The sequence below is a fragment of the Microcebus murinus genome, chromosome 11 (genome assembly GCF_040939455.1).
Source record: "Microcebus murinus isolate Inina chromosome 11, M.murinus_Inina_mat1.0, whole genome shotgun sequence".
Lineage (NCBI taxonomy): Eukaryota > Metazoa > Chordata > Mammalia > Primates > Cheirogaleidae > Microcebus > Microcebus murinus.
The window spans coordinates 98,562,371-98,584,760 of NC_134114.1; the positions used below are offsets into that span (position 1 = coordinate 98,562,371).

Sequence of the window (22,390 nt, forward strand, 5' to 3'; positions counted from 1 at the left end):
ACTGTTTCTTAGTTAAAACTGGTATCCCTGTTGCACCCTGCTCCCCCAGTAGCCTTTACATGATTCCAAAGTTAAAACTAAAACACTATTCGGTATGCTGTTTCATTTCTGGATTCCCCTCTAGCTTTTAGTTAAATACGTTTAGGAGTTTTGGGTTCTCCTTCAAGTGTTCTGTTGCAAATGCACACAGGCATATGTAATCCACACCAAGCATTACACAGAGTGCTGCATGATATATAAACAATTCTCCACCTTGCTCTTTTTAAAGAAACATATTCTGGGCATCACTGTGTCACTGTCATGAAGATCTTCCTCATTTATTCTAAATCCCACTGATTTTTGCTTCTGTGCTGCTCAAAAATCTAGATGGGCTCTGAATGTCCTACAGACCAACCTGAAATTACTTAGCATGGCAGTTAGTACCTTAGCAGTAGAATTTTAATCTCAACTCATCCTCCTAATTTTATTTTCAGCTATTTTCTGACTCAGTCCTCTTTCTCAGCCAAGCTCTTCTCACCACCTCCTGAACCCACGTGGACGTTTTCAGCCTCTGCAATCTTGCTCACACCGCTCTCCTCGCATGGCACGCCTTGACACCTCCCATCTGCATAGTTCCTGCCCCTTTTCCAAGGTCTACACCAGTGTTCATCTCCTCAATGATTTTAACTGTAATAATCAGGTTTTTCTTTTTGACTGATGGCATCTATTACCTAAAAAATTATTTAGCAATTAATCACTAGCCTAAACTTTCTGTTATTACTACTATAATGCTTTTTTTACATTATGTTTTTAGTTATTTTTTTTCCCCAAGAATACTCCATGGCAATATTGTGCACTGAAACATTTGGAAAGCTCAAGAAAATGCATTTGGATGTTGTGGCACCATCATAATTGTTATTAAGTATTTCTAAACACTTAATCTTACTTTCTGAATTTAACTAGCTTCCCCGGGTGAGGGTTGTTCCTCACTCTGTGTGCACAATAACAGCAGCACGTCATCCTGCATAAAGGATTCGCTCACTGCTGCTGGTCAATGCATTATTTACATATTGCTGGCTCCATTCGACTGTGCCTATCTTACAATGTGAAACTTAGATATTAATAATGCCATGGATATTACTATAACAATGAATTCCAAAATGACATAAGACTCATTAAGAAGTCCTATTGAAAATGACTTTTAAGAAAAAGATTATTAGGTATGCTTTAACTCTTTTTTAGAATTGGCATATGTTAGTATTCTGTGTTAAAAAAGAAAGTTCTTTCCTGCATATTTAAAAAGCTGATTAAATACACTAGGTAAAATTAAATCAGAAATTTGATTTTTATATTTAGCATACAATAAAATGGGAAAACTATCCTATTTTATATTAATAATTAAAATGCCCTGTTAAACTCTCCTGCCCTATGAAACTATTTTCATAGGTATTTTCATAGGTTTGTAATTTTGGAGTCATTCTTCCCTCCTTTGAGACTTTCTCTGTTCCTAGGGGTCAGGATGCTGACACTGAAATGAAGAGGACTCCTGACTAGCACAGGACTCAGCCTTCTGCAGCTCTAGCTTGCTCCAGGATGGTATCAGGGCCACAGTGCCACATCCGACAAGATGCCAAACTATGCAAAGTGGTTATAACCAACATGAAGTTTCTACATTGAAGATTATCTCGTTCATCCCTCTGTTGGTTTTCCTATTCATTCAGAAAAGATTTGCTAAGCCCAAACTTTCATGCAAGATACGTACTACGTAAGGCCAGGGTCCATGAAGCTACATAAGGCAGGGCCTAACGGAGCTCTCAGTCTGGCCAGTGAGTAAAGCACAAGTACCGATGATAGGGGGTCAACCCTCAAATGAAGGAAATGAAAACATGTTACGGCAGGATCTGATTCATTTTGCCCAAGAAGAAAATGTAATTTAGGTGGAATGGCTACAAAGAAAAGTGATACAAAACTTGGGACATAAAGAATGAATTGGGTTTTACTGAGCATAGAAGGGGAAATTCAAGATGATCCAGACAGAGGGGTATCACGGGCAAAGGCATGGCAGTGTGGCATTGAATGGACCAACCTACTGTGCAGCGATCTTACTGGCAACAGTGACCCTCAAAATATTTACTTTGCTCAGTTTTACAAACTTGAAATTTCACCAAAAATCATTTACCTAATGGAAGATTTCTACCTGCTCAATTCATCTACAAACAATTTTTGATGTCACTGTAAGTGGGATTTTTAAATTTCTTTTTTGGAGACTTGGTTGTTAATGTATAGGAATGCTACTAATTTTTGCAGGGTGATTTTGTATTCTAAAACTTTGCTTTGGTTGTTTATAAATTCTAAGTTTCTCTGTGTGTGTGTGTGTGTGTGTGTCTGTGCAGTCTTTACAATGTTTCACATATATGTGTTGCCATCTGTAGAGAGAGACAGCTTAAATTCTTACTTTCTCATTTAGATGTCTTTTATTTCTATTTCTTGCCTGATTGCTCTGGATAGGATTTCCAATACTATGTTGAACAGAATTAGTGAGAGCGGGCATCCTTCATGTTCCTGATCCTGGAAAAGCTTTCAGTTTTTCACTGTTGATGATGAGGTTAGCTGTAATCTTGTCACATATGGCTTTTATTGTATAGAAGTAAATTCCTTCTGTATCTAACTTATTGAATTTTTTTCACAAAAATATGCTGAATTTTGTCACATGATTTCTCTACATCTATTGAAATGATCATTCTTAGGAATAAACTTAATTAAGAAGGTAAAAAATCGAAGACTGGCCCAGCAGAAGGGTACAAGGTTGGACTGAAGAGAACAAAGAATAATTGTGGCTCAGGTGTGGATCAGAGGGAGAGAAGCAGAGGTGTCCAGGGACCCCCACTGAGAATGGCTGTGAAGCTGAGAAGGAGGAAGAAGAAAGAAGAGAGGACAGTAATGCAGACCAAATCCAGAGAGGCTTGGAGCAAAATGAAAGGGTAAGAGGGCTCCCCTCCCCCACATGGGTGACTCTGGCAAGCAGTGGGACACAAAACTCTCACCCCTCGGGAGAGTATGATGAGAAACCAGAGAGCTGGCATTCTCATACCTAGACGCCTCCTCCATTGCACCTCCTGCATTCATGGCATCAAAGAAAGTAATTTTGGCTCAAGCTGGCTTGTGGTCACAGTCCCCCACCCCATAGCAAGTACGAGAGTCCTCTGTGCTAAGAAGTCTGTTTCTCAGTGGTGGGGGCACGTTTCTGGCAGAGCCTGTCACAGAGAGGGGGAGCTGCCACAGTGGCGTTTTTCAGGATTGCCCATTGGCGGCTTGCATAGGAGGGCAGGACCCCAGGTCATGAGAGCAGTGCAGGAAGACCACAGCCCCTCGCTCTCCCCCCACTCCCCAAAAACCACAAGAGTGCTTGGTTCTGAGAAGCCTGTTCCTCTGCAGTGGGAACATATGCCTGGCTTAGCCTGGTACTGAGAGCAGAGCTGCTGCAGCAGCATAATCTGAGAAGTTCATCAAATCTGCTTAAGCACCCCAAAGGAAACTCAGGACAAGCACTCCTCTCCCTGGTACCATCAGGGACCAATCTTCAGAGACAGGTCCATAAGCCAACCATAACACCCTTAGTTCTCAATTGAGAGGCCTGAAGAAAAGAAACCACTGAAAGAACTCCAGAACTATGAAAAATCAAAGCAAAAGGACATCCAGAAAAGAAAACAGTAACTCTTTACCAATGGATACCAACCTAAATGAAAGATTAAAATGACAGATAAATAATTTTGAATATGAATTGCAAGGAAGCTCAATGAAATACAAGAGGAAATAGACACTCAAAACAAAGAAGTTACAAAAACAATGCAGGAAGTGAATGAAAATTTTGTTAAAGAAATCGAATTATTAAAGAAAAAACAAACAAAACTTCTGGAAATGAAAAATTCATTCAAGGAATTACAAAATACAGTGGAAAGCCTTAAGAATAGGCTCAATAAGGCAGAACAAACACTCTTGGACTTGAAGATAGCACCTTTGAGCTAAATAAGTCAGCTGAAGAGAAAGAAGAGAGAAATAAGAGGAATGAACAGGGCCAATAAAAAATGTAGGATTATGTAAAGAGACCAAACATAAGTATAGGCATCCCTGAGGGTGAAGAAGAAAATACACAAGGATATTTCAAGGAATAAACAAGGTAAATTTCCCTGGCCTTCCTAGAAATCTAGATATCCAGATACAAGAAACTCAACGACCCCTGGGAGATTCATCACACAGAGGGAATCACCATGACAGTCATTAGACTTGCCAAAGTAAATATGAAAGAGGCACTGCCATGAGCATCAAGGTAAAAAAAATAAGGCGACATACAAAGTAAAATCTATCAGACTAACTGCAGACCTCTCAACAGAGATCATACAAACTAGAAGAGAGTGGAGCCCCATTCTCAGTCTTATCAAACAGAATAAAGGTCAGCTTGGAATTTTGTATCCTGCAAAACCAAGTTTCTTACCATGAGGGAGAAATAAAGACCTTCTCACACAAGCAAACACTGAAAGAATTTGTCAAGACAAGACCAACCCTGCAAGAAGTACTTAAAACTGCATCATACTTGGATCAACACAATAGACACTCACCAGTGTAAAATCATCCAAAAGAGAAAGGTCAGAGCCCAGATACACAATGGCTCAACCCCAAGAATTATTCCAAGAGACTCCTGGAATTGATAAACAAATTCATCAAAGTCTTAGGTTATATAATCAATGTACACAAATCAGTAGCATTCCTATATACCAGCAACAGTCAAGCTGAGAACCCAATCAAAGACTCAATACCTTTCACAAGAGCAACAAAGAAACTAAAATATGTAGGGATATATTTAATTGAGGACGTGAAAGACCTCTACAGGGAGAACTATGAAACACTGAGGAAGGAAATAGCAGAGAAGGTAAACAGATGGAAAAACTTATCATGCTCATGAATCAGAAGAATCAACATTGTTGAAATGTCTATATTACTAAAAGTGATTTATAGATTAAATGCAATCTCCATTAAAATATCAATGTCATTTTTTGAAGATCAATGGTTCTGTGCTTCATATAGAACCAGAAAAGACCCTGAATAGCCAAAACAACCTTAAGCCATGAGAATAAATTGAAAGACATCACTTTACCAGACTTCAAGCCATACTACAAGGCTATAGTAACCGAAACAGCATCACATTGTCACAAAAACAGAGGCATATACCTGTGGATCCAAACAAAGAACCCAGATATAAAACCATTCTCATACTGTCATCTAATCTTTGACAAAGCAGACAAAAGCATACACTGAGGAAAAGAATCCATATTCAATAAATAGTGCTAGGAAATTTGGATAGCCACGTGTAGAAGACTGAAACAGGATCTGCATCTCTCACCACTCAGAAAAATTAATTCACTATGGGTAGCAGACTTAAACCTAAGACAGGAAACTATTAGAATTTAAGAATAAAATGTTGGGAAAACTCTTCTACATATGGGCCTAGGCAAAGAATTCATGAAAAAGACCCCAAAGTCAATCACAGAAATAACAAAAATTAACAAATGGGACTTGATTAAATTGCAAGGCTTCTGTACAGCCAAAGAAACAATTAAAAGACTGAATAAACAACATACAGAATGGGAGAAAATATTTGCATGCTATAGATCTGATAAAGGGCTGATAACCATAATCTATAAAGAACTCAAGCAAAACAGGAAGAAAAAAAATCAAACAACTCCATCAAAGAGTAGGCAATAGACATGAACAGAAACTTTTCAAAAGAAGATAGACTAATGGCCAATAAACATATAAAAATGCTCAAAGTCCCTAATCATCAGGGAAATGCAAATAAAACCCACCATGAACTATCACCTTACCCCAGTCAGAATGACTTTTATCAAAAAGTCCCAAAACAGTAGAAGCTGACATGGATGTGGAATGAAGGGAACACTTATACACTGTTGGTGGGACTGCAAACTAGTTCAACCTCTATGGACAGTGGTATGGAGATGCCTCAAAGAACTAAAAGCAGATCTACCATTTGATCCAGCAATTCCACTACTGGGTATTTAACTCAAAAGAAAAAAGGTATTTTATAAAAAAGACACTTGCACTCAACTGTCTATAGCAGCACAATTCACAATCACATTGATGTGGAAACAACCCAAGTTCCCATCAATACATGAGCAGATTAATAAAATGTGGTATACGTATACTATGGAGTACTACTCAGTCATAAAAAAGGTAACTAATACCTTTTTTAACAACCTGGATTGAACTGGAGGACATTCTTCTAAGGGAATTATTATAAGAATGGAAAAACAAATACCACATGTACTCACTATTAAATCGGAACTAACTGATCAACACCCATGTGCACATATAGTAGTAAAACTCAATGGAAACAAAGCAGGTGGGAAGGGGGAGAGGGGACAGATATATTCACACTTAATGAGTATAATGCATGATATTTTGCTGATGGGCACACATATAACTTTGACTCAAACTGCACAGAAGTAAATCATGTAACCAAGACATTTGTACCCCTGTAATATTCTGAAACATTTTTTAAAAGTATAAAAGTAAAAAATAATAAATAAAATGGTAAATGCACAAAAAAGAAGGTAATATATCTAATTAAGTCCCATTTATTTTTATTGTTGCTATATTTTCCTCTGGGGGCTTACTCATAAATTATTTGCCTATGCCAATGTCTAGAAGATTTTTTCCTATGGTTTCTTCCAGAATTTTTATGGTTTCAAATCTTACATCTAGGTCTTTAATCCATCTTGCATTAATTTTTGTATATGGCGAGACATGGGGATCCTGTTTCATTCTTCTACATGTAGCCATCCAATTTTCCCAGCACCATTTATTGAATAGGGCACCCTTTCTCCAGTGTATTTTTTTGTCTGCTTTGTCAAAAATCAGTTGGTCATAGCTATATTTTTTTTATGGATTCTCTATTCTGTTCCATTGGTCTGTGTCTTTACCTTTATACCTGTACCATGCTGTTTTAGTTATTATACCCTTTTAGTATAATTATAAGTTAGGTAATGTGATGCCTCTAGCTTTGTTCTTTTTGCTTAAGATTGCTTTGGTTATTTTGACTCTTTTTGGGTTCCAAAGAATCAACAGAATAAACAGACAAGCTACAGAATGAGAGAAAATATTCACAAACTATACATCTGACAAAGGACTAATATCCAGAATCTACAAAGAACTCAAACAAATTGGCAAGAAAAAAACCAAATAACCCCATTAAAAAGTGAGTGAAAGATATGAACAGAGTTTTTTTCAAAGAAGATAGGCAAATGGCCAATAGACACATGAAAAAAATGTTCAACATCACTAATCATTAGAGAAATATAAACTAAAACCACAGTGCAATACCACCTTATCCCTATCAGCATGACAATTATTAAAAAATCAAAATAACAATAGGTGTTTGCATGGATGCTGTGAAAAAGGAAAGCTTATACACTGTTGGTGGGACTGTAAATTAGTACAACCTGTATGGAAAACATTATGAAGATTCATCAAAGAACTAAAAGTAGACCTACCAATTAATCCAGCAATCCCACTACTATCTATCCAACGGAAAAGAAATCATTACATCCAAAAGACACCTGCACCTGAATGTTTATCACAGCACAATTCACAATTGCAAAGATACGCAATCAACCTCAGTGCCCACCAATTCATAAGTGGATAAAGAAAATGTGACATATACTATATATACCATAGAGTATTACATAGTCATAAAAAGGAATGAAATAATGCCATTTGCAGCAACCTGGATTAAACTAGAGATCATCCTCCTAAGTGAAGTATCTCAGAAATGAAAAAAACAAACAAAGCATGTTCTCACTTATAAGTGGGAACTAAATGATATGTACACATGATCATAAAGTTGTGTAAAACTGCAGTCCCCAACTACTTGGCCACAGCCTGGTATCGGTCTGTGGCCTGTTAGGAACTGGACTGCACATCACTGCCTGAGCTCAGCCTCTGCCTCACCCATGTGCCCTCCTCTGCCCCGCAACTTGCAACCATGGAAAAATTGTCTTCCAGGAAACTGGTCCTTGATGTCAAAAAGGTTTGGAACTGCTGGGGCAAAGGACATTGGAAACTAAGAAGGGAGGAGCATGGGAGGGGGATGAGGGATAAAAACTTACCAATGGATACAATGTACACTACTCTGGCAACGGGCACACTAAAAACCCTGACTTAAGCATTATACAATTCATCCATGTAACAACAACATTTGTACCCTCTAATATTTTCAAATAAAAATTATTTTAAAATTCTGTACACTGAAAACTATAAAGTATTGGTGAAATAAACTGAAGACACAAATAAACAGAAATGTATACCATGAAAAAAACCCACAAACAATTCTCATTCAAAGATGTGAAAGGGAGGCTGTTAGTGAACATCCCACTTCTTAAAGCAGAGTGTTAGCATGACAGTGCAGAAACAACTCATGCTGGAGATCTTGATCTCTAGCCACAGGCTCTCCTCAACCTTAAACTGGGTCAGTGTAACCAGTTGCATGAAGAAATTTCAACAATCCCTTTTTTTTTTTTTTGTCTGTTTATTTATTTATTTATTTTTTATTTCGGCATATTATGGGGGTACAGATTTTAAGGTTTCAATAAATGCCCATTTCCCCCCTCCCCCCAAAAGTCTGAGTCTCCATCATGACCATCCCCCAGATGGTGCACATTTCACTCATTATGTATGTACAAACCCGCCCCCCTCTCCCCTCCCACCTGCCCAATACCCTATTACTGTAGTACCTATGTGTCAACTTAGGTGCTACTCAGTTAATACCAGTTTGCTGGAGAATATATCTGGTGCTTGTTTTCCATTCTTGGGATACTTCACTTAGTAGTATGGGTTCCAGCTCTAACCAGGAAAATATAAGATGTGCTATATCACCGTTGTTTCTTAGAGCTGAATAGTACTCCATGGTATACATATACCACATTTTATTAATCCATTCTTGGATTGATGGGCACTTGGGCTGTTTCCACAGCCTTGCAGTTATGAATTGTGCTGCTATAAACATTCAAGTGCAGGTATCTTTTTTGTAGAGTGTCATTGGATCATTTGGGTAGATGCCCAGCAATGGGATTGCTGGATCAAATGGTAGATTCACTTGTATCGCTTTAAGGTATCTCCATATTGCTTTCCAAAGAGGTTGAACTAGTTTGCAGTCCCACCAGCAGTGTAGGAGTGTTCCTCTCTCTCCGCAACCAAGCCAGCATTTATTGTTTGGAGATTTTTTGATAAAGGCCATTCTCACTGGGGTTAAGTGATATCTCATTGTGGTTTTGATTAGCATTTCCCTGATAATTAGAGATGTTGAGCATGTTTTCATATGTTTGTTGGCCATGCTTCTGTCTTCTTTAGAAAAATTTCTGTTCAAGTCCTTTGCCCACTTTTTAATGGGGTTATTTGATTTTTTCTTTCTGATTTCCGTGAGTTCTAAGTATATTCTAGTTATCAGTCCCTTATCGGATGCATAAGATGCAAAAATTTTCTCCCATTCTGTAGGTTGTCTGTTTACTTTCATGACTATTTCTTTGGCTGTGCAGAAGCTTTGTAGTTTGATCATGTCCCATTTATTTATTTTTGTTGCTGCTGTGATTGCCTTTGGGGACTTCTTCATAAACTCTTTGCCCAGGCCGATGTCTAGGAGAGTGTTTCCAACTTTTTCCTCCAGAGTTCTAATAGTTTCATACCTTAGGTTTAAGTCTGTTATCCAGCGTGAGTTGGTTTTTGTGAGAGGTGAAAGGTGTGGGTCCTGTTTTAGCCTTCTACAGGTGGCTATCCAGTTTTCCCAGCACCATTTATTGAAAAGGGATTCTTTTCCCCAGCGTATGTTTTTGTCTGCTTTGTCAAAGATTAGATGGCTATATGAGGATGGTTTTATATCAGGATTCTCACATCTGTTCCACTGGTCAATGTTCCTATTTTTGTGCCAATACCATATTGTTTTAATTACTAAAGCTTGGTAGTATAGTTTGATATCTGGCATGTTAATGCCTCCCATTTTGTTTTTGTTGCCTATAATAGCTCTTGATATTCGGGGTCTTCTTTGGTTCCATACAAAGCGTAAAATTATTTTTTCTATATCTGTGAAGAATGCTGATGGGATTTTAATAGGTATTGCATTGAATCTGTAGATCAGTTTGGGTAGTATAGACATTTTGATGATATTGAGTCTGCCAATCCACGAGCATGGTATGGATTTCCATCTGTTTACATCCTCTGCTATTTCCTTCCTCAGTGTTTCATAGTTCTCCCTGTAGAGGTCTTTTATGTCCTTGGTTAAGTATATTCCTAGGTACTTTAATTTCTTTGTTGCTATTGTGAAGGGAATTAAGTCTTTGATTTGGTTCTCAATTAGATTGTTGTGGGCGTATATGAATGCCTCTGATTTCTGTGTATTGATTTTGTATCCTAAGACTTTACTAAATTCATTGATCAGTTCCAGGAGTTTCTTGGTTGAATCTTTGGGGTTTTCTAGATACAATATCATATCATCAGCAAACAGTGAAAGTTTGATCTCTTCTACCCCTATTTGGATACCTTTTATTCAATTTTCCTGTCTGATTGCTGTAGCCAAGACTTCCAGCACTATGTTGAACAGAAGTGGAGATAGTGGGCAGCCTTGTCTGGTTCCAGTTCTAAGTGGGAATGATTTCAATTTTTCTCCATTCAGTATGATGTTGGCTATGGGTCTGTCATATATGGCTTGTATCATTTTTAGGTATGTCCCTTCTATGCCTATTTTCTTAAGTGTTCGTATCATGAAAGGGCGTTGAATTTTGTCAAAAGCTTTTTCTGCATCTATTGAAAGAATCATGTGGTCTTTGTTTTTGCTTCTGTTTATGTGGTGAATTGCATTTATAGATTTACGTATGTTGAACCATCCCTGCATCCCTGGGATGAAGCCCACTTGGTCGTGGTGGATTATTTTTTTGATAAGTGTCTGGATTCGGTTAGCTAAGATTTTGTTGAAAATTTTTGCATCTATATTCATTAGGGATATTGGTCTGTAGTTGTCTTTTTTTGTTGCATCCTTTCCTTGTTTGGGTATCAGAGTAATATTTGCTTCATAAAAGGTGTCAGGGAGGTTTCCATTCTTCTCGATGTAGTGGAATAGTTTCTGCAAGATAGGTACTAGTTCTTCTTTGTAAGTGTGGTAAAATTCGGGTGTGAAGCCATCTGGACCGGGACTTTTCTTTTTAGGGAGGTTTTTAATTGCTGTTTCTATTTCAGCTCTTGAGATTGGTCTGTTCAGGGAATCTATTTCTTCCTGGTTGAGCCTAGGGAGGCTGTGTGTTTCTAGATATTTGTCCATTTCCTCCACAGTTTCCAGTTTGTGTGCATAAAGATTTTTGTAGTATTCATAAATTGTATCTTGTATCTCTTTGGGACCAGTTGTGATATCTCCTTTTTTGTTCCTGATGGAGCTTATTAGAGATTTCTCTTTTCTGCTTTTAGTTAGCTTAGCCAATGGTGTGTCAATTTTGTTTATTTTTTCAAAGAACCAACTTTTTGTTTTATTAATCTCCTGAATAGCTTCCCTGTTTTCAATTTCATTTAGTTCTGATCTGATCTTGTTGATTTCACTTCTTCTGCTGGGTTTGGGGTTGGTCTGTTCTTCTTTTTCCAGCTCTTTGAGTCGTTTCATTAGATTGTCTATTTGTGATCTTCTTGTCTTTTGGTTATAGGCATTTATGGAGATCAACTTTCCTCTCAGAACTGCTTTAGCTGTGTCCCAGAGGAGTTGATAACTTGTCTCTCCATTGTCGTTTTCTTCATAGAACTTTTTCATTTCCATCTTGATTTCTTCATTTATGAAGTAATCATTTAGTAGGAGGTTGTTTAATTTCCACGTTTTTGTGTAGAAATGTGAGTTTCTGTTAGGGTTAATTTCTAGTTTTATTCCACTGTGATCTGAGAAGGTACATGGTATGATTTCTATTTTTGTAAATTTCTTGAGATTTTCTTTGTGTCCTAGGATATGGTCAATCTTAGAGAATGTCCCATGAGCTGATGAGAAGAACGTATATTCAGTGGATTTTGGGTAGAATGTTCTGTAAATGTCAGTCCGACCCAATTATTCTAGAGTTTTGTTTAAGTCCATTATTTCTTTATTAATTTTCTGTTTGGAGGATCTGTCTCGTGCCGTCAGTGGGGTGTTGAAATCTCCAGTGATTATGGAGCTGCTATTAATCCATTTGCTTAGCTCCAGTAAGGTTTGCTTTATGAATCTGGGTGCACCTAAGTGGGGTGCATATATATTTAAAATTGTTATCTCTTCTTGATGAACTGTGCCCTTCACCATTATATAATGACCCTCTTTGTCTTTCACTACTTTTGTTAGTTTAAAAACTAAATCGTCTGAAATTAGAACTGCCACACCAGCCTTCTTTTGGCTTCTATTTGCTTGGAATATTGATCTCCACCCTTTTATTTTTAGTCTATATGCATCCTTGCAGGTTAGATGTGTTTCCTGAATACAGCATATACTTGGCCTGTATTTTCTTATCCATTCAGCCAGCCTATGTCTCTTGAGTGGAGAGTTTAAGCCATTCACATTTATTTAGAGAACTGATAGGTAAGGTAGATTACTGTTCATTCTGTTGGGTTGGATGTTGTTGCTATGAGTTCTGTCTTGAGCCATTGTAATATCTGGCCTTTAATATCTTTGGGTTTTGGTTGTTTTTATATTCGTGGGTTATTATTATGATGTTCCGTGCTTAATGCTGTTTTAAGTACTTCTTGTAAGGCTGGTCTTGTCTTGGTGAATTCTCTGAGCCTTTGCTTGTCTGAGAATGTTTTTATGTCTCCTTCATATACGAAGCTTAGTTTTGCAGGGAATAATATTCTAGGCTGTGCATTGTTTTGTTTCAAAAGAGTGAGAATGGGGCCCCAGTCTCTCCTTGCTTGTAAAGTCTCGTTAGAGAAGTCTGATGTTATTCAAATTGGCTTTCCCTTGTATGTTACTTGCTTCTTTTGTCTTACAGCTCTTAGAAGGGCCTCTTTGGTTGATACTTTGGTCAGTCTGATGACTGCATGTCGTGACGTCTTCCTGTTTGCGTTGAATCTCCCAGGGGTCCTTTGAGCTTCTTGAACTTGTATATCAAGATTTTGAGCAAGGCCTAGGGAATTTTCCTCTATTATATCTTCAAACAGCTTGTCCAACCCTTGAGTGTTGTCTTCTTCTCCTTCTTGTAAGCCTATAACCCTCACATTAGGTTTCTTTACATAATCCCACAGCTCTTGTAGGCTTTGCTCTTTTCTCTTGTTTCTCTGCTCTATTTCTGTGACTGATTTATTTAATTGGAGGGTGTTATCTTCAAGCTCTGAGATTCTTCTTCTGTTTCATCTACCCTGTTCTTGAGACTCTCCACTGTATTTTGTAGTTCCTTGAATTGATTCTTCATTTCCAGGAGTTCGGTTACACTTTTCTTCATTGTGTCTATTTCTTTTCCCATATCCTGGAGGCTTTTTGTGATTTCTTTATGTTGGTTATTGAGTTGTTGTTTCAGCTCGGTGAGTGTTCTTATGATCCTCATACGAAATTCCTCTTCTGTCATATTGGTTTCCTGATTTTGGTTGGTGTCCGTTTCTAGGGGGCTGGTGCTCCTCTTTGGGGGTGTGTTTTCCGTTTGGTTCTTCATATTTCCTGAGTTCTTTCACTGATTTCTTCCCATGTCGATCAGTTGTTGTTTCTTTCCTTAAGTTATTGTTTGGGTATTCACACACCTTGTTTAGTTTCTTAGGCGTTAGGTGGTGTCTGTGGGTGAAATTGGTCCACTCCCTGTATATTGAGACAGTGGGTGCTGTGAAAAGGCTGTGCAGGATGCCGTCCCTGTCAGTAGGTGGCGTTTGCTTGGAGGAACAGGCTATGCTGTGGATTTTGTGTAAGCCTGCCCTCAGGCCCTTAGCAGGGGTCAAAGTTCTGTTCTTCGCTTCCAGGGAAAGCTGTCAGGGCGGGGCTGGAATGGTCCCGCTCAGCCAGAAAGTCTGGGTGTGGAGGCGGGGCTGTCTGAGACCAGCAGTCTGGAGCGGTCCTCGCTTCTTTCCACCCTCCCCAAGTCCACAGCTACTCCTGGGTCTCTGCCAGCAGGCCAGACCACAAGCCACCAGGCCTCCCGGGACTGTGATGTCGGCGGGGAGGTTCCCTGCACAGGAACGCCACCTGGGTTGGGCGCATGGCCTCCTCCTGGGAGGAGGGTTGCCCTCTAGGACGCCGATCCGCCCCTGGAGGCACACACACCTCAGTAGGCTGTTCACGTATAACCTTTCTGTGCCCTGGGCAATGCTAGCCCTCGGTGCAGGGGAATGTGGTCTGCAGGTCCGACCTCTGGGTCCCAGAGATCAAACTGTATCCCCACCAGGGAGAGGATTTCCAGTCCCAATTCACCCACAGGGAGCCCAAGCTGGGTCTATGTCTCTCAGCCTCTGAGTCGGCACCGTTCTCCTGGGAACTCAGTGCCAGCAGCACCGGGGAGTGCGGGCGGGTAGGGAGCTCACTGTCTGAGTTCCCCTGAGTCAGCTCTACAGTCCCAAGAGGGAAGGTCCCGTTCCCTGGAGGTGCCTCCGGCTGGTGGCTGTATTGTCTCTCTGGGCAGCCGCGGGTAGGGTCGGCACAGGAGAGGAGGAGTCAATATGGCGCCTGCCGCGCGGCTCGGGTCTGTGCACATGGAGGTGCCCGGAGGAAGTTGGGAACCTGGTGCCACGTCTGCTACAGGCTCACCGCTGGCTGGCGGCGGTGGCGGTCTCTGGGCTGGTGTCCGCAGGTCTCTCCACCCACTGGGGAGCCCACCAGCAGTCCCAAATGCAGGTGAGGGGAAACAGCAAATCCACCTACCCTTGCCGCTGGTCTCCGGGCTGCTCCGGTGGTCTCCCCTATTTTTTTTTTTAAATCTTCTCCCTTTCATGTTTTGGACTCTCAGGTAAGTAGGGCTTCATGACCAGAATCCTTTAACTTTTAACTCACTACTTGCCCTTTTTCAGTTGTTTCCCAGAAATGATGGAATTTCTGCAATGGTTGAGACTTTAAAGGCCCATTGGCAGACTTCCTGACAACAAGATTCAACCTTCCCTAACTAACCTGCCCCTGTGCACACAGCCCCATGTGAATTTCATACAATATTCCCCAATGCACATAGCACCTCTTTAAAAAGCCCCTCCAAATAGTCCATACTCTCAGTTGGAAGAGATGGATTTAGGGCTGATTCACTCATTTTCTCGACTGATGTCTTCCATATTAAAATTTCCTTTCTTCCTTGGAAATACTCATTGTCTCAATGATTGACTATCTGTTCAGTAAGTAACTGGACTGAGGCTAGGACCTTTTTGGGTTCTGTACCATAAGGAAGTATGTAGTGTCATAGCACAGGTGCTGGATTCCGAGAGATTGTTGCAGCAAGTGTTACAGCTACTGTTACAGCCTTTGTTGGTTTGACCAGGGAAAGAACCGAGTGTCACGTGAAGAATCGGAGAACAGCCTTTTACTCTTCCGCAGCAGGATCAGCACACCTAGTGTTACAGCTCTCTTCCCGTCTTCCAATCTTCTGACCTTCTGTCCCCCCCCTTCCTTATTCTCCTTCTGCTTTTATACCCTTGGTAGGGCTCAGAAAGCATCCAATCAACTATAAGCTTTAACATCCAATCAACATCAAGCTTTAACACCCAATCAACAACAAGCTTTAATATCCAATCAAAAACAGTGGGATTCAAAAATTACCCAATCAGTATCATGCAAGCACCATGGCCAGAAACAGGCAGCCGCACTCTAGCCTGGGGGCATTCCGGCATGCAGCCCTGGGCGGCTCTCTGCCGTGGGGCCGGCCCCAGCAGCGCGCCCTCCAATTGGCCACGCGCAGCACTGGCCCACAGAGATGCGGAGCTATGGGGAGGCAGCAAGCGGCCGGCCGCCATCCTGACGCCTGATATTTTCCGCATCAAGATCAGGATTTGAATGTTGGCTCCATTTATTGGCTGTGTGACATTGCCCAAGTCACTTAACTTCTCTAAATGTCAGTTCTTTCATCTGTAAATCTGAAATAATTATATTTATCATACAGGGCTAGTAAAAGGATTGCATATAACATAATATATGGGTCCAATGCAGGCATATCTTCCTTCTTCTATAATAATAAAATAATAAGGAAAATTTTACCGAACACCTACTGGAAGAAACTGACAGAGAGGTCAGTGGCTTGCCTGAGGACTCACAGACATGGGATTGTGAGGTGATGTACATGTGTAATGTCATATATGATAGCTGTTATTTTCACTACCACTACCACCGCTCCTTCTAAATACTCTTCTGTGATTATTTATGGCGACAATATGGCATTCTGAAGCCAGGATCTCCGTCTCTCATGCCACTGTTAGATGGCCATAGCTAGCACAGTGCAGGGCATATCAGTACATTTTATCAAGTGAATTCAGGCCACAGTCCTTTCATCCGTGGCCTAAGACGTCCAGCTGGCATCCCTTACTCTCCATATTTCTAGCTCCTCTGCCCAATTCTCATGGGCATCACTAGGATTATTAGGGCATCATTAGTATCTACAGAGGCCTTGAAAGTTAGCTGCTGACATGCTAACTGCCTGGTTAGGGAGGGAGATTGTCGCTGCCCAGACTGTCACCATTTGGTGGAGCAAGCAACTCCATTCGGTGGGTACCTGATTAATTTCCCTAAATCCTGCACTACATGAATCTTTAGTGCCTGTAAAGATAATTGTGCATCTCTCTCCCTTTCTTTCTAGTTACAGTCAGCTTAAAATTGGAACTGACAAGGCTTAATGCTCAAGAAAAGAGGTGCGAAGGTAGTTCACTGTGTTGTGATAAAGCCTCAAAGAACATTTCATAATCTCTGTGCTCACGATAGAGCAGAAGTGTGAGCCTTGCTCAGTCACGGATGCCCTACACTGTGAAAGCACATTTCATTTTTCTAAACAAATACAGCTGGCTTTAATTTGAGTATGTTTAAACACAAAGTTAAAGGTGTCAATGTCTTTCTTACAGTAACTATTTTCACTAGAACAAACAAGTTCTAAGTAAACAAGATGTTGACTACCTTCATGATTCATAGCAACAAAAGAACCTTTAATTACTACATTCCATCTTATACAGCATATTTTTTTTAAAAAATCTTTCTCATGCCTTTGTGTGTCTGTGATGGGAAAGAGCAATGTCTTGAGGAAGTCTTTATTCCCAAAACGACTCTGACATCATAACACAGACCCAGATGGTTTCTGAAACTGAAATCTTTGCAAAGAGTACCTGGTCTATCAATCCTTCAATAGTGGTACCATTTACTTTAAACACCTCTTTCAGCCATTTCCCCAATGGCTTTATAATTGTTGCCATCTTCATACCTGTTTGGGCTATTCTGTCCTTTACAAGAAGCAGTGTATTGTGCCTTCAAAATGTGAGGCTTACCGATGCACCGGGAGCCATCTGGTGAGGTCACGTGTCCACGTGGGCAAACACAAAAATAGCTTCCCGCGGTGTTGGAACATCCGCCACTGTCACATAGCCCAGGAATGATGCTGCACTCATCAACGTCTAATCAAGGGAAGAAGGAGAAGATGATTGCGAAAGGCCTTCATTAAATAGCTTTTAAAAGGGATTTTTTTTTTAGAGGATGAGCGCAACCTAATCATGGTTGATTAGGTCAGATCATATAACCCTGAAGATACTCTTGTTCAGGCCCTAAAGAATTTCTCCCACATATCTATGGGAACTGAGATGAAAGTAAACTCCTATGGCAGCAAAACAAGGCCAACTAAAGCAGAAGAACTCTGTATTTTTTCCTTTTTTTCCAAATGCAATTTAAATTGGAAATAAGTAAAGATGTCAATGTTTTAGTTTCCATTTTACATCAACTAGGGAATTATCTTACTAGACCCTTAAAAAAAACACATACATGGATTACATTTTAAAATATGGAATAGCTATATTTGAAAATTTATAGCTAATTTCACACTAATTATTTGAACCAATGGAGAAGGGCAAACAATTTTTTTTCTATTTGGCTTCAGGATATGTTTTTGTACTTACATTTGAATATAGGTATATTTGACATTCTGGGAATAACTTCAATCTAAAATAATATAGAAACATGGCAAAGGGTAAACTCAGGAGGCTTTGGGAAGTGTCCAGTTTTCCTATTGTACTTCCCTGCACTTATCCATTCAGCATACATTTTCCTTTCACATTAATGAAAGGTCTGCTTTCTTTTAAATTTCTCCTGAAGCAGAAAACCTGGCCATTCTATATAAGCTGTAATGTACTTCTCTTCTAGTCCAGTAAGCAAAGGCAGGTGGCAAGTCAAATAAAGCTGCAATTAGGTACGCTGGGAATTAATTGTTAATACATTTAAAAAGGAAACAAGCCATTATGAGAAAAATCCAGCTAAGGGTGCCTGGGTGTTGGCTGTCTTTTTTAAGGGACAGAGATAGCAAAGACCAAAGAATATAGGGAATAAATATGAAAGCCATAAATATAATTACTGAAAAGTCAAAATAAACTATAGCTTTTAGTTTAATTTTAGTTTATTTTTAGTTGCATATACTGTCATTAAATGTACCAATAAAAATATAGGGAAAAGTAGTTATATTCTTATTGTAAATATAGAATTTTTTTTAAATATCACAATTAAAACAAATGGTTGGCAATGCTTTGCTTGCATTCCTCTATTGGTCTACTCATATTTTTTCACCATTTATCCTGACAAGTTACTCTTGCCTACAAGCTGTATCATAAAATAGCTATATGCTTGTGTGCCTTCTTAGCATGTTTTTATAAAAATATTACCAGATTCAGACATTCTCTGAAATAATATCTTCATTTGAGGCTTAACAGTTAGCCGCTGAAGGCACAGAGGTACAAATCAAAATCTACCAATTTCCCAAGAGAGATCAGAATTCTAACATGAGTTGACTACATAAGGAGTAAATATATAATGTGGTAAAAGAGCTACCATCAGACTTAATCCAACAAAATGAAACCATGTGTGCAAAATTAGGACCTTTTGCATACTGTGTTGCTATCATAGTGCAGTGCATCTTAATACAACTGAATGTGGGTTCAGAAGAGAGATGAAACTAGAACAGCTTTAATTACCAGACAAATTGATCAATCACCTCTGGATAAGCGGGCAGGAGAGACGAGTACAAAGTAGAGCAGGCAGGACCAAAGTGAAGAATGAAAACTTGCCTTCTGACTCTCTTAGTATCTAACGTTATACCAACCATCCAAGTGGCGGTGATCATGGAGCTCAGCATTTATGCAAATTGTTATATATTTGCTAAATGAAGAGGCTTAAGCCCTTCATTAGGCATTAACTTTTATTTCCAGGCATTTCCTTTCCTAATAAAGACCTGCTTTGTGCTCTCATCCTAAACACCCTTTCTCACAACAAAAAGAGGAGAAAATTAAAAGATGTTTGACATTTTCTTTTTTGAGGAAAAAAAATCTGGGACATAGAAGAACAAATGGAGTGATACTAAATTTGTGGTTCTTGTGTTAAATATTTTATTGTGCCAAAACTTTGTGTTTCATAATTCTCCTTAGAATTAATAGAAACCTTAAAAGGTTAGCTGCAAAATAATGATATGTAAAAGGCTCTCAAGGAAGTTATTTAAGGATTCTGTATAAAAAATAGAAAAGCTTTTCACTTATTTTTGGGCTAGATGCCCCCTAAATTTTAAGTATTAAAAATTAGTTGCTTTTATAAAAAAAAAAAAACTGACCAAAACCCCTACATTTTAAAGTAGCCATGCCCAATATTTATGCAACAATTTAAATTTAGCATTGACATTTATGTTCAGAAGAATGCATGCATTTGGAAGTAGTATCTTCACAAATATAAAGTATATATTACCTCAGTAGAAACAAATGTGTCTAATGGTGACGAGGCTACTCATGGGAAAAAGCAAAGTCTTAACGATGGGAATTGGTCTCATACGTGTTCTGCACAGCTAATATGCTTCCGCCCAACTCCTCGGGAATATATTTTGAGATTGTCTCAGTTTGGAGATAATTTAATAGCTCTCATATCTGGAAGTCCAATAGTGGTTCCAGCCAATGTCTCTTGCTGAATTTATCTGAGATATGCTTAGTTACGCCCTCCTTTGTATTTTGACTTAAACCTTGGGCTGCCTTTACTGACAGGGGCAAAACAGCTGTAGCAGGTTTTTGCTAGACCTTTGGGACACCTCGTGGAAGGGAGGGCATCTCTTCCAATAGTCTCTCCTAAGAGGAAGAAAACTCTTTCCCAGAAGTCCCCAGCAAATCTTCCCTTTTGTCCTACTTGAACTGGGTCACATGCTGATTGTTGAATGATTCCTCTGGCCAGGAGAAAGTGCTGATTGGCACAGGCCTAGAGTCCTAAATCAATTTCTGTGGCAAACGGAATGCAGTCAGCTTTAGACTAAAAATCGACAGCAATCAATCACCACCATGGGCTAGTGAGTCTGAAAATACAGCACAGCTGCAGAATAGAAATTGTACCAGAATGGCTGAGAAACTGATGGACAATAAGCTTAGCTAGTCAGGCATATGCCAAACCCTGGAGAGTCACCCCAAGCACTTTGGCTTTTATTCTGAAGGTGATAGATGGTGTCCATGAAGGAATTTAAATTTAAAAAGAGTATTATACAAACAAATCAACATTTTAGAAGGACAAACCTTGTGTTTAATGTGGATAGATAATATAATAGTCCAGTGATAAATGTTGGGAGCCTGAAGTAAGGCTTTATGATGAAGAAGGGAACACATTCAAGAGATGAATAAAAGGAGAAATCAACAGAAAGGACTTTGCTGCCAGAAAGGTATCTCAGACTTCCATCTTAATTGACAAGAGCAATGATGCATTGCTATTAACAGAAAATGGGACACATCTAGAACACATTTTGAGGTTGAGTTTTGGACATTTTGATGTTTGAGATGAACCAGTGTGAGAGAAACCAGTAAAAATTCTAATCTACACACAGCTAAAAATCTGTGTATAAAACTCAGGAAAGAGCTAAGTTCTGAAGGTGTATGGTTGTGGTTTATCATCAAATATACGGATTGCATCTGAAGCTGCAGCAATAGATTAGGTTTTCAAAGACATGTAAATGAAAAGAGAGGAAGTTTAGGATGGAACCATGAGAAACATCTTAGGGAAAGTCAGAGGAGGAAAAGCCAGAATAGAAGCCTGGGAAGGAAAATCAGGGAAGCAAGAGGAAGAGTATGATAAACGCACACCAAGGAAGAATGCTGCAAAAAAGCGGGTGGGAGTTGCCAGTGTACCTTGGAAGGGTAAAGGAGGAGAATGACTGCGAAGTGTTTGGTAATTTGAAGACTCTGAACATAGGTTTCTTAAAAAAGAAAACTGTATCTAAACAAAACTATCTGAGATTTCTGCCTGCCAAACCACATAACCTCATTATTTGTCAACCAGCGTTTACAACACCTGCTGTAAATATTATACTAAGCAGAATATGATGAAAAATTTGATAAGTAGTGCTAGTGTGATCTCTGATATCACTGAATTCTAAGACTGATGCACTAGAGATACAGTCCATTCTAAACGCAGTCCTTGTAACAATTATGTTACAGGGAACTTGGTACAAAGAAAACAAGAAATTTTGTTTTAAAAAAATGTTCTTAGAATATTTTCTTTCCATCCATGCCAAAGAACTATACATATTTAGCTTATCATGTATGCTTTTTTTGTTATAGAAAAAAGTAAATACATTCTTGTTATACATTGAACTTCTATTTATCAATATACTGTTTGACGCTGGGAAAGGTTGAGATTGAAGTATTAAATGCAAGTAATTGGTGCCTATTTTCAGCTTCTCTAAGAACAACAGACAATATCAGTATAATAAAATAAATGTCAAAGAAAATTGATGTTTGGTTTCCACTTTTCAGATTTTGAAAGCATGCTATTTATCATCTACACTCAGAATTTCATTGTATATTTATAAACACTTTACTGAGATACAATTCATATACTATACAATTTAACAACTTAAAGTATAAAATTTAATTGTGTTTACTTTATTCACAGGATTGTGCAACCATCATTACTACCTAATTTTATAACATTTTCATCCTCCTCCCCAAAAATCTTCACCCCATTAGCGATCACTCCTTCCATTCCACTCCAAGCTCTAGGCAAATATGAACCTAATTTCTGTCTCTATACATTTGCTTATTCTGGACATTTCATATAAATAGAATCATAAAATATGTGGTTTTTGCGTTTGGCTTTTTTCACTTAGCATAGTGTTTTTGAGGTTCACACATGTTGTGGCATGTATCAGTACTTCCTTTTAATTGCTAAATAATATTCTGCTGTATGAATATGCTG

At 39.0% G+C, this 22,390-nt stretch overlaps 1 protein-coding gene across 1 annotated transcript in view; it reads right to left on the minus strand.

Annotated features, from left to right (window-relative positions):
• FBN2 (fibrillin 2) overlaps positions 1-22,390 on the minus strand; it is a 284,415-nt gene that overhangs the window by 144,298 nt on the left and 117,727 nt on the right. Inside the window, exon 8 of the mRNA XM_076008344.1 lies at positions 17,464-17,589. Within this exon, the coding sequence (XP_075864459.1) occupies positions 17,464-17,589 (126 nt within the window). The remainder of the gene's footprint in view (positions 1-17,463; positions 17,590-22,390) is intronic.